The sequence below is a fragment of the Phalaenopsis equestris genome, unplaced genomic scaffold (assembly GCF_001263595.1).
Source record: "Phalaenopsis equestris unplaced genomic scaffold, ASM126359v1 Scaffold000943, whole genome shotgun sequence".
Lineage (NCBI taxonomy): Eukaryota > Viridiplantae > Streptophyta > Magnoliopsida > Asparagales > Orchidaceae > Phalaenopsis > Phalaenopsis equestris.
In genome coordinates, this window is record NW_018165382.1 from 289,720 (window position 1) to 302,588 (window position 12,869).

General features: G+C 36.7%; 2 protein-coding genes across 2 annotated transcripts; both read left to right on the plus strand.

Annotated features, from left to right (window-relative positions):
• Nucleotides 1-7,493: 7,493 nt before the first annotated feature.
• LOC110032448 (putative pentatricopeptide repeat-containing protein At5g06400, mitochondrial) lies at nt 7,494-8,489 on the plus strand. Its single transcript, XM_020736087.1, has one exon. The coding sequence runs from the start codon at nt 7,494-7,496 to the stop codon at nt 8,487-8,489; it is 996 nt and encodes a 331-aa protein (XP_020591746.1).
• A 1,024-nt stretch (nt 8,490-9,513) lies between these two features.
• Nucleotides 9,514-10,625, plus strand: LOC110032449 (putative pentatricopeptide repeat-containing protein At5g06400, mitochondrial). The gene has a single exon (XM_020736088.1). The coding sequence runs from the start codon at nt 9,523-9,525 to the stop codon at nt 10,507-10,509; it is 987 nt and encodes a 328-aa protein (XP_020591747.1). The 5' UTR covers nt 9,514-9,522; the 3' UTR covers nt 10,510-10,625.
• The last annotated feature ends 2,244 nt before the right edge of the window (nt 10,626-12,869 follow it).

Sequence of the window (12,869 nt, forward strand, 5' to 3'; positions counted from 1 at the left end):
GGCTTAAAGCATGGGCCAATTATTGGGCTTAAAGCATGGGCCAATTGAGCTTGTATTTGGTTTATTTTGGTCCAATTAAGGGTGAATTTGGGTTTTGGATTGAAATTTGGGGAGATTGGGATCAAATTGATGGACATTTGAGGTAGATTTGGGAAAAAATGGGTCTTTAAAAGGCAATTTGGGGGTTTTAGTCAAAGATGGTCAAATTGGACAAGTTGGGTCATGCGTTAGTTGAGGAAAATTAAATTGGGAATATTTGAGAGGTTTTGGGATTTTTTTTGGAATTTTTGGAATTTTGGGCTAATGAGGGGTATTTTGGTGATTTGGCAATTTTTGGTGATTTTGGGTAGTTTGGGCGTTTTCAATGTGTTTGAAATGATTTTTGAACCAATTTGGGTATTTTGGATAAATTTGGGAATTTTGGCAAAATTTGGGGTCTCAAGGGTATCTAAGTAATTTGGGGGAGTTTAGGGGCAAAAGGCTAGGTTGGGTATCTTGGTAGAGTTGGAGTGCCAACCACCATCAATAAGCCATGGACCAATGGAAACCCCATTTTGGGTCCTCTATGTAGTGGTCTTAGCTAAATCCCAATGGAAATCCCATTTTGGGTCCTCTATGTAGTGGTGTTAGCTAAACCCTAGCCTAGGGCTAATGGGTTTAGGGAACCACCTACAGGAGTATCCCAAAAGTATCAAGGAACCAAAGCCTAGAAGTTCTGGGTTTAGGGTAATGAGTGATTGCAGTTTGTACCTTAAGCTCTAAACCAACACCCAGGGTCAACCATAAGGTCCAGCAGTCCTAAGGATGACTCATCTTGAGTTCCCCCATAATGACTCCACCTAATAAGTGCTGGAGGTTAGGACCAATATGTGGAATTTCAAGTTGCATAGGGAAGAGTTTGGAATTTCTAATGGTGAGGGTTACTTTTCTAGTTCTTTAAGAATAGTCAATAAGAAAGTCATATGGCTAGACCTTAGGCTACTAAAGCGGAAAAACTAAACCTCAACCAAAAGTGAGGTCAACAACTCCTTTGTCCAACCTTGAAACCCCTAAACTCTGAAATTCTTGAAGACAATATTTTCTGATCTAAATCGAGAATTTTCTTGAGTGACATCGATCAATTAAGATGTATTTAACTATAGGGGTTTTCCCTTATAGGAAACTTTAGAACCTAGCTTAATATAAACTCTATCTAATCCTTAATATTAGATAGGGGAAAATTTTTCAATCAACATAAATGTTTCGCAGAGTAAAACAGATGCATAAATTCTTTTATTTTTTTAATTGAGCCTCATTAGCAAGTAATGTGCATATTCCTTGGGATAGATGCATCGCTTGTGATATTGTGCTTATTTGTTTAAACTATTACATATATGGGATTAGTTTGGTCCCATATTTTCAAAAATTTAAATATTATTTTCCAAATATATATATATTAAATTAAAAATGTACTTTTCCAAAAGGAAACTGACACCCACATTAGATTTAAATATAAACTCTAGGTCTAACCCAAATTGATCCAAAATCCTACATGAACCCCTTTAGGTCTAACCCATATTAAACCTAAAATATGAACCAACCTTGGGTCTAACTTAATATAGACCTAAACATCAACCATCTTTTATGTCTATCCTACATTATACTTAAACATCAACCATCCTAAGTCTAACCTAACTTATACTTAGTTCAACTTGAACTTTCACTAGGTATAGCCAAACATAGACCTAACCTAAGGCCAACCTAACTTCAACTTAGTCAAACATGATTTCTCTTGTGTCTAAGTTAACTTAAACCTAATTCAACTGAATCACCAAGTCAACTCGGCCTAACTCGGGTTCACCCAATTCAATTGAATCACCAGGTCAGCCTGACATAACTTGGGTTAACCCAATTCAACTGAATCACCGTGTCAACTTGACCTAACTCAAGTTAACCAAATTCAATTGAATCACTTGGTCAACCTGACCTAACTTGAGCTAACCTAATTCAATTGAACAACTAGGTTAAACTGACATAACTCGGGTCAACCCAATTTAACTAAGCCACCAAGTCAACTCGATCTAACTCGGCTTAACTCATAACAACCTCAATTAGACCTAACTCGGATATATCTGACCATAACTCAATTTCAAACTTGATTTAAGTACAACTTAAACCAAGTTTAAATCGATTCAAGTTTATCTTAACTTATAACTAGTTTGATTAAAGGATAAATCAAATCTAAATTTGTTCAAACTCTACCTGAGTCTAACTTAGGTAAGATTAGACTTAGCCCAGTTGGCTTAGCTTGAGTTTGCCCAGGCTAACCTAGGATAACTTCAACCTAATGTAACCTGATTTTGATGAACTTAGTCCCATCCTAAGTGAGCCAAAATCTAATCAGGCTTAGGTTGACCCATATTAAGCTAGAAAAACTAAGATCAATCTGGTTAAACAGTGGTTAACATGTCAATTTGAAGCGGATCTGAAATGAACTCGAGCTAGCTCAGATTGGTTAAAAACTCTTTTCAGATCCGTCCAACCTAACATGGGATAATCTGGACTCAACTTAACACTGACTGGAGGCTAAGGATTGTTTGACTTCTTGTTTGAGTAGAAAATCACACTTAATCTTAGACAGGGGCAACTTTGGGCCATGGTACAAACCAACCTAAACGAAACGACACAAAATTCAGCCTAAATGTCACTAAAACTTAAACTTGAACCCAAAAAATGCAACTGGATTTATGAAGATATTTTGGTGGAAGCAACCCATTACTGCTAATAAAATATCTTCTAGTCACTCTTGAACAATCAAACTACAAACCCCTGTTTATCTAAAATAATGGAGCCAAGGGATCATGGCCGGGTCAGTCAAAATAAAAAAAATAAAACACAACATAAAAAAAGAAAAAAATCTATTCATATAATAAGTCTCTAAGACATTAAAGCTTAAATGAAACCCTAATGAACAAAGATCACAAGTGCAACTTGAACCCCTTTACCCAGGTCTACGAAGCTCTCTTGAACCACGCAACACATGGTTGCTGATATGAATCTTTTGGTTGGAGTAGGTTTGATATTCTCTTAGGCTAAGTAGATGTCATTAATATCTTGATCGGGTTATCCAAAATAAAAATAATAACCAAACAATCAAACCAAAACATATTTCATGCTAACTCTATTTTGTAGGGCTGCTGAATATAAACAATGAACATCACCCTAGATTTACTTTGCATTTGATTAGGGTATGCTAATTCTATTTTACGAGGATGGAAAATCAAAACCCATAGGAAAAGGATGAACCTGAACTATTGACAACAAAACAAAATCCTAGGACAGTCTAGGATCTTGACAGCATCATTCATAACCTTCAAGCATCCACTACCCTTACGATAAGACTTTAGAACTCCTTCCTTGAATATAGCGATATTTGAATTCTCTGTGGATGAGTCACAACCTTAATCAAGAGTTTTCTTAAGCAACCCCAATTGTTTAAGATGTAATTAAATATAGGTGTTTCCTCATATAGAAAGAAGTGAACCCAAGTACAAGTACAATCTGAATCTCTGGTTGTGGGTTTTCTTTCGTTAGGTCTTCTTCTTGAGTATGCCTCCGAGGTGTTTTAAACCATTATGCTTCAGAGCTATCCATGCAAGATCCACTTCACAAAAGCTTCCCCACATGTTCCTTTTATTTGTCGGCATCGTTGCAAGTCTTAGCCCTTCGATATCTTGCATCTTTAGATCATCCACATGATCAGAGAGAGAGTTATTTGGAGACAAAGTGCTATACAACAAAAGACAAGCTGGAAACTCCATGACAACAAAATGACATTGACATCTCAACATCAAGGCGAGCGGCTGCGACAGCGATCACTCCTACCTTGTTAGAATGAAGCTCTCCTTTTACAAAGGAGAATTGAAGATTTTTTTCTTCCTCAAGTGGGATGAAGCTCTCCTTTTTCACAAGGAGGTGTTTTTTTCCTTGATGAAGTATCTTCAAGACATCCCTCACACTCTCCTCTAAAGGATGGTGAGGAATAAAATAAAATCTAGAAAAAAATTTAAAGTATTACAAGAATGGAAGAAGATGAAAACCCCTCTTGCTCTAGAATTCTCCACTAAGCTCTTCTCCTCACTAAGAACTCTTTTCCTTAGCTCTTTTCTGCAGCCTCCTTTGTAAATGTGACCCCACATCCATTCAAATAGTTGGCTTGGAAGAAATGGGAATGGAGGGTAAGGCTTTTTAAAGAGTTCAAACTCTTTGACCGAAGGTTCACCCAAAATAAACTCTTCATAAGGCATATGATTGGCTCATATTCATAGTAGATAGCTAAGTGCTTTCATTAAAACTTTGTACCCATTTCCCAAGCTCAAGCTTTGGCTTTAATGGATCAAAATGGTTAAAATAATCCCAAAAATTGGAACCTGACACCCAACTCTCTATCTTCCGATGCGTGTTTGACACAGGTGCGTTGTGTATGTGCCTTAGAAATAAAGGCGTGGTTGCGCTTGGGGAGGCGCGAATGTGCTAAGGTTAATGCGGGAGTGCCTAAATTTGGTTGGTAGCTCGGGTGCGCCAATTACCAATTAGCAAAGGCGCAGGCATGTTGGCCTTCTGGCACGAGCGCGCTGGGGCCAAAATATGTTGTTTTGAAATATTTGCCACGTTTATTGGTTCATGTGTGAAACCATAGCAACATTGATGTACTTCTTAGGCAAAAATTGATGTTCCGGACGCTCACGTGTGTTTCGTTTTGTCATTCGAGATCATCCAAATTTGCCAAAAATCGAGCCAATTTGAGCATGATCGTACGCGAAGTGACTTTGTCGATGTTTTGAGTGACGGGAATATGTGTATTAGAAAATTCGATTTCAAAATATCAAAAACATGTACCAAAAATTGATGTCAACAAGTACCGCAAGATTTCATTCATGCTATTTTTATTGGGTAATTAAAAATTATAAACATTCTAGTGTTTCTTTTTTTCCCCCTCTATGTTGCATGGCAATTTTTTAAGACATTGTTATACTTATAAGAGATTTAAAGATTGCTTTAATATAATCTTCAAAAAGATGGAAGAAACTTTGTCCACTATAACCGAAGAAAAAAAAAAATGAAAAAACACTATTACCAAATAATCTCTAATATGGAAAGAAAATTTACCTACTTGATATCCCAATTCTCACTCAACGAAGAACAGCTACACCATTTGCATCCATTATAATTATACTCACCATGTAAAGTCTTAACGATTTAATTGCTAATCCCATTTAAATTAGTTGAAAGATCACAAATCAATTTTCTTGGTTTAGACCATTTCACTTTTTAATGAATGAAAAAGTTAAGAACTCAATTCCAACATAAAGGGGGTGGATTTTAAGAACTTTTGAATTCACTATAAAGGCCAGATGGTTTGCCTCTTCTATATGATAAAATTATATAAATTTAAACAGAAGGTTAATATCAATCAATATCTTTTAACAGTAATTGAAATTTGCTTTTTATTATTATGTGTGTTAATTGTCGAAATAATTATTTTTTGTATTGAATACGTTATATTGGACATAAATGTATTTTAATATTTATAAAAAAGAATTTAAGTTATATAGAGAATGTAAGATTGTATCATGAGTTGATCGAACATATGGAAGTTAAGGATAGTTTCAGAACAACCAAATCATTTAAAAAAATAAAAGATATTGACCAAGCAATAACCACTAAGCAAATAAAAAAAACTGAGCCAATTGATGCTCATGTAAAGCAAGTCTCTTAGATTTTAATAACAAAACGTGTTGCAAATACCTAATTCCTCTACTTGCACTTTTTATGAGATGTTGTTAGTTAACATCTTTCTGTTTCAAAAAGCATCATCAACCCAATCCACATTAAATAAGAAGCTTGAATGTTGTGTGTCATGGTAACTCAAGCCATTTCTATTTCAGTGGAACCAAATTTTTCCCACTTTTATTTTGGTGGGATCAAATATTTACATTGGGAATTCAAATTGTTCATCCTCTAAACTTTGACAAAGGGTTATATATTATACTTTCGAATGTAAAAAAGGACTAATTATGAATGAGATGAAATCATGGCGGCTAAGAATCCTTGCTCTTTGTAGTAGTAGATAATTTTTGTTGCTTTTGTTGTTACAAAGATATTATACTCTTCATCTTTATTTTCTAAACTTTGGCTATTAGCTCAATGTCAATGGGTCTCAACTTCCATCCTTTTAAAGGGCCTTAAACCACTTCTATTATTGACCAATCACTACAAATCATAACCATTATTCACGAGTTTATACTTTCTAGTTTTAGATACTCACATATATTATTTATATGCCACGCATGAGATATAGAATCTAATAAAAAAGTTTACATAATTTTACTAGAATATTTAAAAGCACAAGATTTTAATAAATGATTCAATGTCCTAAGCTTATTCTCTAACATTCTATTTGTATGTTGAGATTAAGACACGACACTATAAAAAATGTTACATTTGAGTAATGAATGTAAACTTATATAGAAATATTTATCAAATAGTTGCTCTATACTAATTCAAAAATTATTCTTGTGAAACTTCATTTAGACTTTTTCTAAGTTTAAAATTTTTGCTAGTTGCCCTATATCTCTCGACAAATAACATAGTGAATTGGGCAAGCAACATTGATGACTTTGTGTGGCTTGAACTATTCGGCTTGAGGGAAGAAGAGTCTTTCTTGAATAGTTTTGGCCGACTTGAAATCAGATACAGGTTTAGTATGTGTTTGGCATGTTCCCTGAGTTAATCTTTTTGGCCCGACCTACTAACCAAAGTATTATTTAAACATCAATACCAATCCGAAATGACCTAAGAGGATTTTAGAATGCGAGGCTAATTCATTATATATATAACATTCTAAAATGTAAATCACACCAAAAGGATTTACATTAAAAACATGTATTTTACTTTAGACATATTTATATTAAATTTATATTTTAACCTATTTTATTAAAATATTATAGAAATAATCATAATGATTTAAATAGTTTATCTTAAAATAAATGAGATGGATATCTATTTAGCCATGTCACGTGCAAACTTGACAATTTGATAAAAATAAAAATATGGGTTGAGGTTGCTCTTGATATTAAATTAAGAATTTGAGAAATTTTTAGATAGGAATGTTCGGATAATGTGTAGAAACAAATATTACATTCGGATTCCAGTCATAGAGATATGTTCGGAGTCCAATAAAACCACGCCACGTGAAGGTGACAAAAAAAAAATCGTTTTAGCACATGAGAATATTCTCCCCGTGTTATTCTGCATTACTCAGGTGTTATTATAGTAATATTTATGTATTATTGTGTTCTGAAAATATTACGGGAGGAATATTCTTCAGTATTATGGGAGTGAATTCTAAGAAACAATTTTTTTTTTTTTTTTTGTGTACTTAAAGATTATTCATTAGATTCGAATCTGTATTTTCTTTCTGAAATCCGACGAGGTATTCCGATTTCCAGCATATGAGGAGCGCATCCAAGCTCTTGTCTCCCCATCCTATTCCCCGCCCGTCATCCGCCGGGCTCTTCTTCTCCCGCTGCAAATCCTCCCTGCGACACCCACCCTTAGCCTCCCCTCCTTCCCTTTATCAAATCATTACAGAGATTTTTCCAATTCAAAACAGGGACACGCAAGATGTTTGTCAAAATGTCCCAGCAAGTAATAGCACTTTTCAAACCATTGAAAGAGGAAAGACACGACTGAATGCATGCGCATTGGAAGAAATTAGCTCAGTCGTTCAAAAGGTAACTGAAATAATCCGGTCAGATAACCAGATTCCCTTGGAGCTGCGCTTGAATGAATTGAGAATTGTATTCACTCCTGAGATTGTGGATATGGTGCTGAAGAGGTGCTTCAAAGTAGGCAGTATAGCTCTTAGATTCTTCCACTGGATAAAGCTGCAGCCTGGATTTTGCCACACAACAGAGACTTACAACACCATGGCTTACATTGCAGGTGAAGCTGGTGAATTTGATTTGATGGAGAAGCTGATGGAGGATATGGATGCTGACTTGTGTTTGAAGAACATTAAGACGTGGACAATTCTTATTTCGCATTATGCAAATGCGAAGAAGATTGGTAAAGCTCTGTGGACGTTTGAGGAAATGAGGAAATCTGGATGCAAGATTGATAATAGCGTTTATGAAGCAATTCTTAGGGGGCTTTTCAGTACCAGGAAGGCAGAACTAGCATTTGAGTTCTACAAAGAGATGGTTTTGAAGAAACTGAAAGTTGATATTAAGATTTATGCAATGCTAATGGATTGTCTGTCTATTGCTGGTGATATTGGCAATGTAAGGTTGGTTGCAGAAGATATGATGAAGATTGCAGAGCTGCCGGAAACTGAAGTGTTTACAATCATGATGAGGAGCTTTTGCATTTCTGGGAATGTGGATGAAGCCCAGAAGTTGTTTGAGGAGATGACGGCGAGAAATATGTCTATTGATTCAAATGGTTAAGAGGTGTTAGTGAAAGGCTTGAGTAGAGCTGGAAGGATGGATGAAGTGTAGAGCTGGAAGGATGGATGAAGCCATGGAGATTGTGGGTGATATGAAGCATATTTTGAATGCTGGTAATAGGATTTATGGGTGTTTAATTGATGGATTTTTGAGAAAAGGTAAAGTTCGGAAAGCCTTGGAACTGTTGCATGGTATGCAAGAACATGGCTGTTTACCAATGGTTTCCTCTTATACTCAAGTTCTCCAACATCTTTTCAGATTAGATCAATATGGAAAAGCTTGTCAGATATATGAGGAAATGTTGGAGAATGGCATTGAGTCTGATATTGTGGCAACCACAGCATTGGTTGCTGGTCATGTCCAACATAACAACATCTCTAAAGCATGGAGCGTTTTCAATGACATGAAAAGTAAAGGCATGATGCCTACTTGGAAGGCGTATTCGGTTTTCATTAAAGAACTTTGCAAAGCTTCAAAACCCAATGAAGCTTTTAAGCTACTAATTGAAATGTCTGCTTGTAAGATAAATCCAACTGATCATATTCTCAGGCTGGTTATCAGTTCCTTAACTAGAAATGGTGAAGCGGAGAAAGCAAGAATAGTTGAGCAGCAGTGCAGATCCTTCAAACTCATTCACAGAGAGGGTGAACAATTAAACCATTTAGCTGAGCATCAACCTTTTCGTGAAGGTCGGGAGATTTCAGTCTGTTCGTCTGATCAGAATTTGGTTTGTAGACAGCCACAAAACACATTTGATGTGAACAATGCCGAAGAACTTGTCAGAGTCTTATCGTCATCAACCAATAGTGATCAATTGCTACAAAAACTGGATAGAATTGCAATTACTTTCACACCCGAACGCGTACTGGCAGTTCTGCAAAGATCTCAAATACATGGCTGTGCTGCTTTGCAATTTTTTTCTTGGGTTGGTAAGCAGCCCAATTACAGCCACACCCCTGAAACATATAATATGGCTATCAAAATCTCTGGCAGTGGGGAAGATTTTAAGGAAATGAGAAGCCTTTATCAGGAAATGAGGAGAAGGCATTGCTTGATAGAGCCGAATACATGGACAATCATGATATCTCAATATGGCCAAGCTGGTCTTACAGAAATTGCTTTGAATACTTTCAAGGAAATGAAGGCTGAAGGTTATCAACCAAATGGCGCCACCTTCAAGTTTCTGATTATCTTTCTTTGTGGAAAGAAAGGTCGAAAGTTGGATGAGGCAATCAAATTATTCCAACAAATGCTGTCTTCAGGCTTCATGCCAGATAAAGAGATGGTTGATATTTTTCTTTCTGCCTTATGTGAGTCAGGAAAATTTGCAGAAGCAAGAAGAGCAGTTAATTCTTTATGCAGAAGAGGGTTTAAAAACCAGATTGGTTATTCTCTTCTCATCAAGTCTTTATGCAGGGCAGGGAAAGCTGAAGAAGCTGTTAGTCTAACCAATGAATTTGAAAAGCTTGGATGTAAGGTAGATCAGTACATATATGCAAGCATTGTTCAGGCACTTCTAAGAGATGGCAGATTAGATGCGGCCTTAGATAAGTTGGATGACATGAAAAGAGCTGGAATTCCACAGTCAGTGCAGATAAACACATCATTGATTGCCCATTTTTTCAAGCAGCGGCAGATCAAAAAGGCAATGGAGATATATAAGAAGATGAGAGAAGAAGGTTGTGAGCCAACTGTTATTACGTACTCAGCTTTAATTCGTGGGTACGTGAACATGGGGATGTTCTCAGATGCCTGGAACATCTTCCTTCGTATGAAAGTTAAAGGGCCCTTTCCTGATTTTAAGACTTACTCAATGTTCATGACTTGTCTCTGTAAACAAGGCAGGTCTGAAGATGCATTAAAACTTATTCAAGACATGTTGGAGAGCAAGATCATCCCTAGTGCAATCAATTTTAGGACTGTTTATTATGGATTAAATAGAGAGTGTAAGCAAGATCTAGCTCACATTGTACTTAGGATGAAGTGGAGTTTGAAAAAAGAAAGAATGCATTCAGTATAACAGTACATATTTCATATTTGTGTACATGAATCATTCAATTGCATGGATTAAAATTGAAGCCATCATGTTGAATCCGAAATTGTCGAGGAGGCATGCCTAAGGTATAGAGCATCACAGAGAGAAGAGTAGAGAGAGAGATAGACAGAGCAGTAATGAGTAGTAAAAAATGCATAACGTTTATCCAAGAAATGACCTAGGGGGTATGGAGCTAAGATTACAAGTATGCCCTCTAATCATTAGTTTCCGTGAGGGTTACTTTAGTGCAATATACGTGTATCAAATAGACTTGTAATGTAGGTTCATCTGATTGGTACAATTCTACCAGTTGGTGTGTATAGAAATGATCGTCGCATATCAGTCTGCTCAGTCAGCTCTAGGCCAATCATCCCACCTTTTAGTTGACCGATCTTCAATTCAATCATGCGGGCTTTTTAATGGTCAGAGGTTGATGATCGGTCGGTGAATCCTTCCATTCGCCATCATTATGCTTTACCATTGGATTGCCTCGAGATTTGTACTGTCATATTTTTTGTACACATTTAGTTCTCCTATTTCTTTGCTTTTACAAAGCTATAATGTGAAAAGAGAAAGGTAATATTTTTCTGATATAAAAATATAAAAGCATGAATCCAATTAATGATAACATAACTATTTATAAATGATTTTTTCTAGATTTTCATGCACAAATTGTTATAAATAAACCGTTTAAATACAATTGTCACAGTTACATATGCTACTACCATTGCCCTGAGGCCTACAGGACGTAGAACAGTCAAGTCTCCTCTAGGCCCAAGAGTACTGTCTGTTGTTGTTTATGAGGAGCTATCGAAAAGAAATGTTGGAAAGAGATCGTTTACCACTGTACTTGGTCCGCACCATAGGGAGCACACTTCCTTTCGACGTCCTGATGTCACCACCGAGACACCCCGTCTCAAGGCATCAACATCAAGGAAGAAAGTGTGGATACCTAAGGTTGTCGCACCAATATTTTCAGAAAGGTCGAGTGAGCGTGCCCTTGAAATGGATCATAAGACCAATGCTTCGACCGTTGCCGTTACGACTATTTCAGAGAATGCGATAGACAAGAGCGTTGTTCATGAAAGCCTATCGATCTTATGCTGATTAAAGAGAAAGCTGTTGATGATAAAGTAAGGAAGCTTAGAGCTGAGATTTCAGAATTAGCAAAAGAACGAGGACTAGACATTGGCTATGAGGATTGTGATTTGTCACATTATCTCGATGAGAAATTCATGAAAATCAATGTTGTCAAGACTAGAACCGCGACATCTGCGTGCTATGCTCCACCTTTTGTCGAGGAGAACGCCATGGATGACTTACAAAGGATCATTCAGTTGGGCGACTAGCAAATCAGCCTGATGTAAAAGAGAATGGAGGAGATGGCTGCCACCATGGCCACCATGGCTACAGTGCATAGGCAGTTATAGTCACAACAGATGGCATCTCCGGAAGTGAACCAGCCTGAGATCGTGCACATTACAAATGAAAAGAAAGAAGTTGCTTCCACTAACAAGGACGAACCACAGAAGAAGGATTTAGTTCAAACTTTAATACCGGAAAAGGACATCAAGCAGTTGGTCAAGCAGTAGATAAAGGAGGACTTAGCCCAATATAAAGGAGGTGCATCAATTTCAAAGGGTAGACCTTACTCGGAGGAATTTGATGTCGTGTCATATCTTAAGGGCTTTATACAGTTTACCTTTAAGACTTTCGATGGATCGGGAAACCTCTGACAACACGTTGCACATTTCCGGGCAAGCTGCAACAACACGGGGGGTAATGAAGCATTGTTATTCCATCAATTTGTGAGCAGACTCTCAAAGATTACATTTAACTGGTATCCAGAATTACCCAATGGATCAATCAAGACATTTGAAGTTTTGGAAAACTTGTTTGTGAAAAGATTTGTCGGAGCAAAAGCACCATTTCACCATAAGAAACCTCATAGTCGAGTAACAGAAGTCTAGAGAGACCTTGGTGGACTACATTTTGAGATGAAGGAACTTGAGAATGAAGTGTGAGCCTAAGCTTCAAGAGCAGCATGCAATCAAGATTCTAGTTAAGAGCATCAATGGTTAAGTAGCCTTCATGCTTAAGGAACTTATGATTAAGTCATTTGAAATGTTACTCAGCAAAGCAAGCAATTTACAAGAAAAAAGTTAAGCATATGGAGTCCTTGAAAAAGGCTGAAAAGTCCAGATCAGCTAAGGTGTTTGAAAAGAAGTCCAGAACAGTGGTAACGATTGACAAGGGCAAGCAGCCAATGATGATTTAGGATGATCGGTTTTCTCAGGATTCCCAACAGTCATCACAGCGTGGTTAGTCTCAATAGCAATATGGTC

What these genes read in the sequence shown, in the direction of transcription:
- LOC110032448 (XM_020736087.1), top strand. Translation starts at nt 7,494, where the DNA reads ATGAGGAGCGCATCCAAGCTCTTGTCTCCCCATCCTATTCCCCGCCCG.
- LOC110032449 (XM_020736088.1), top strand. Translation starts at nt 9,523, where the DNA reads ATGAGGAGAAGGCATTGCTTGATAGAGCCGAATACATGGACAATCATG.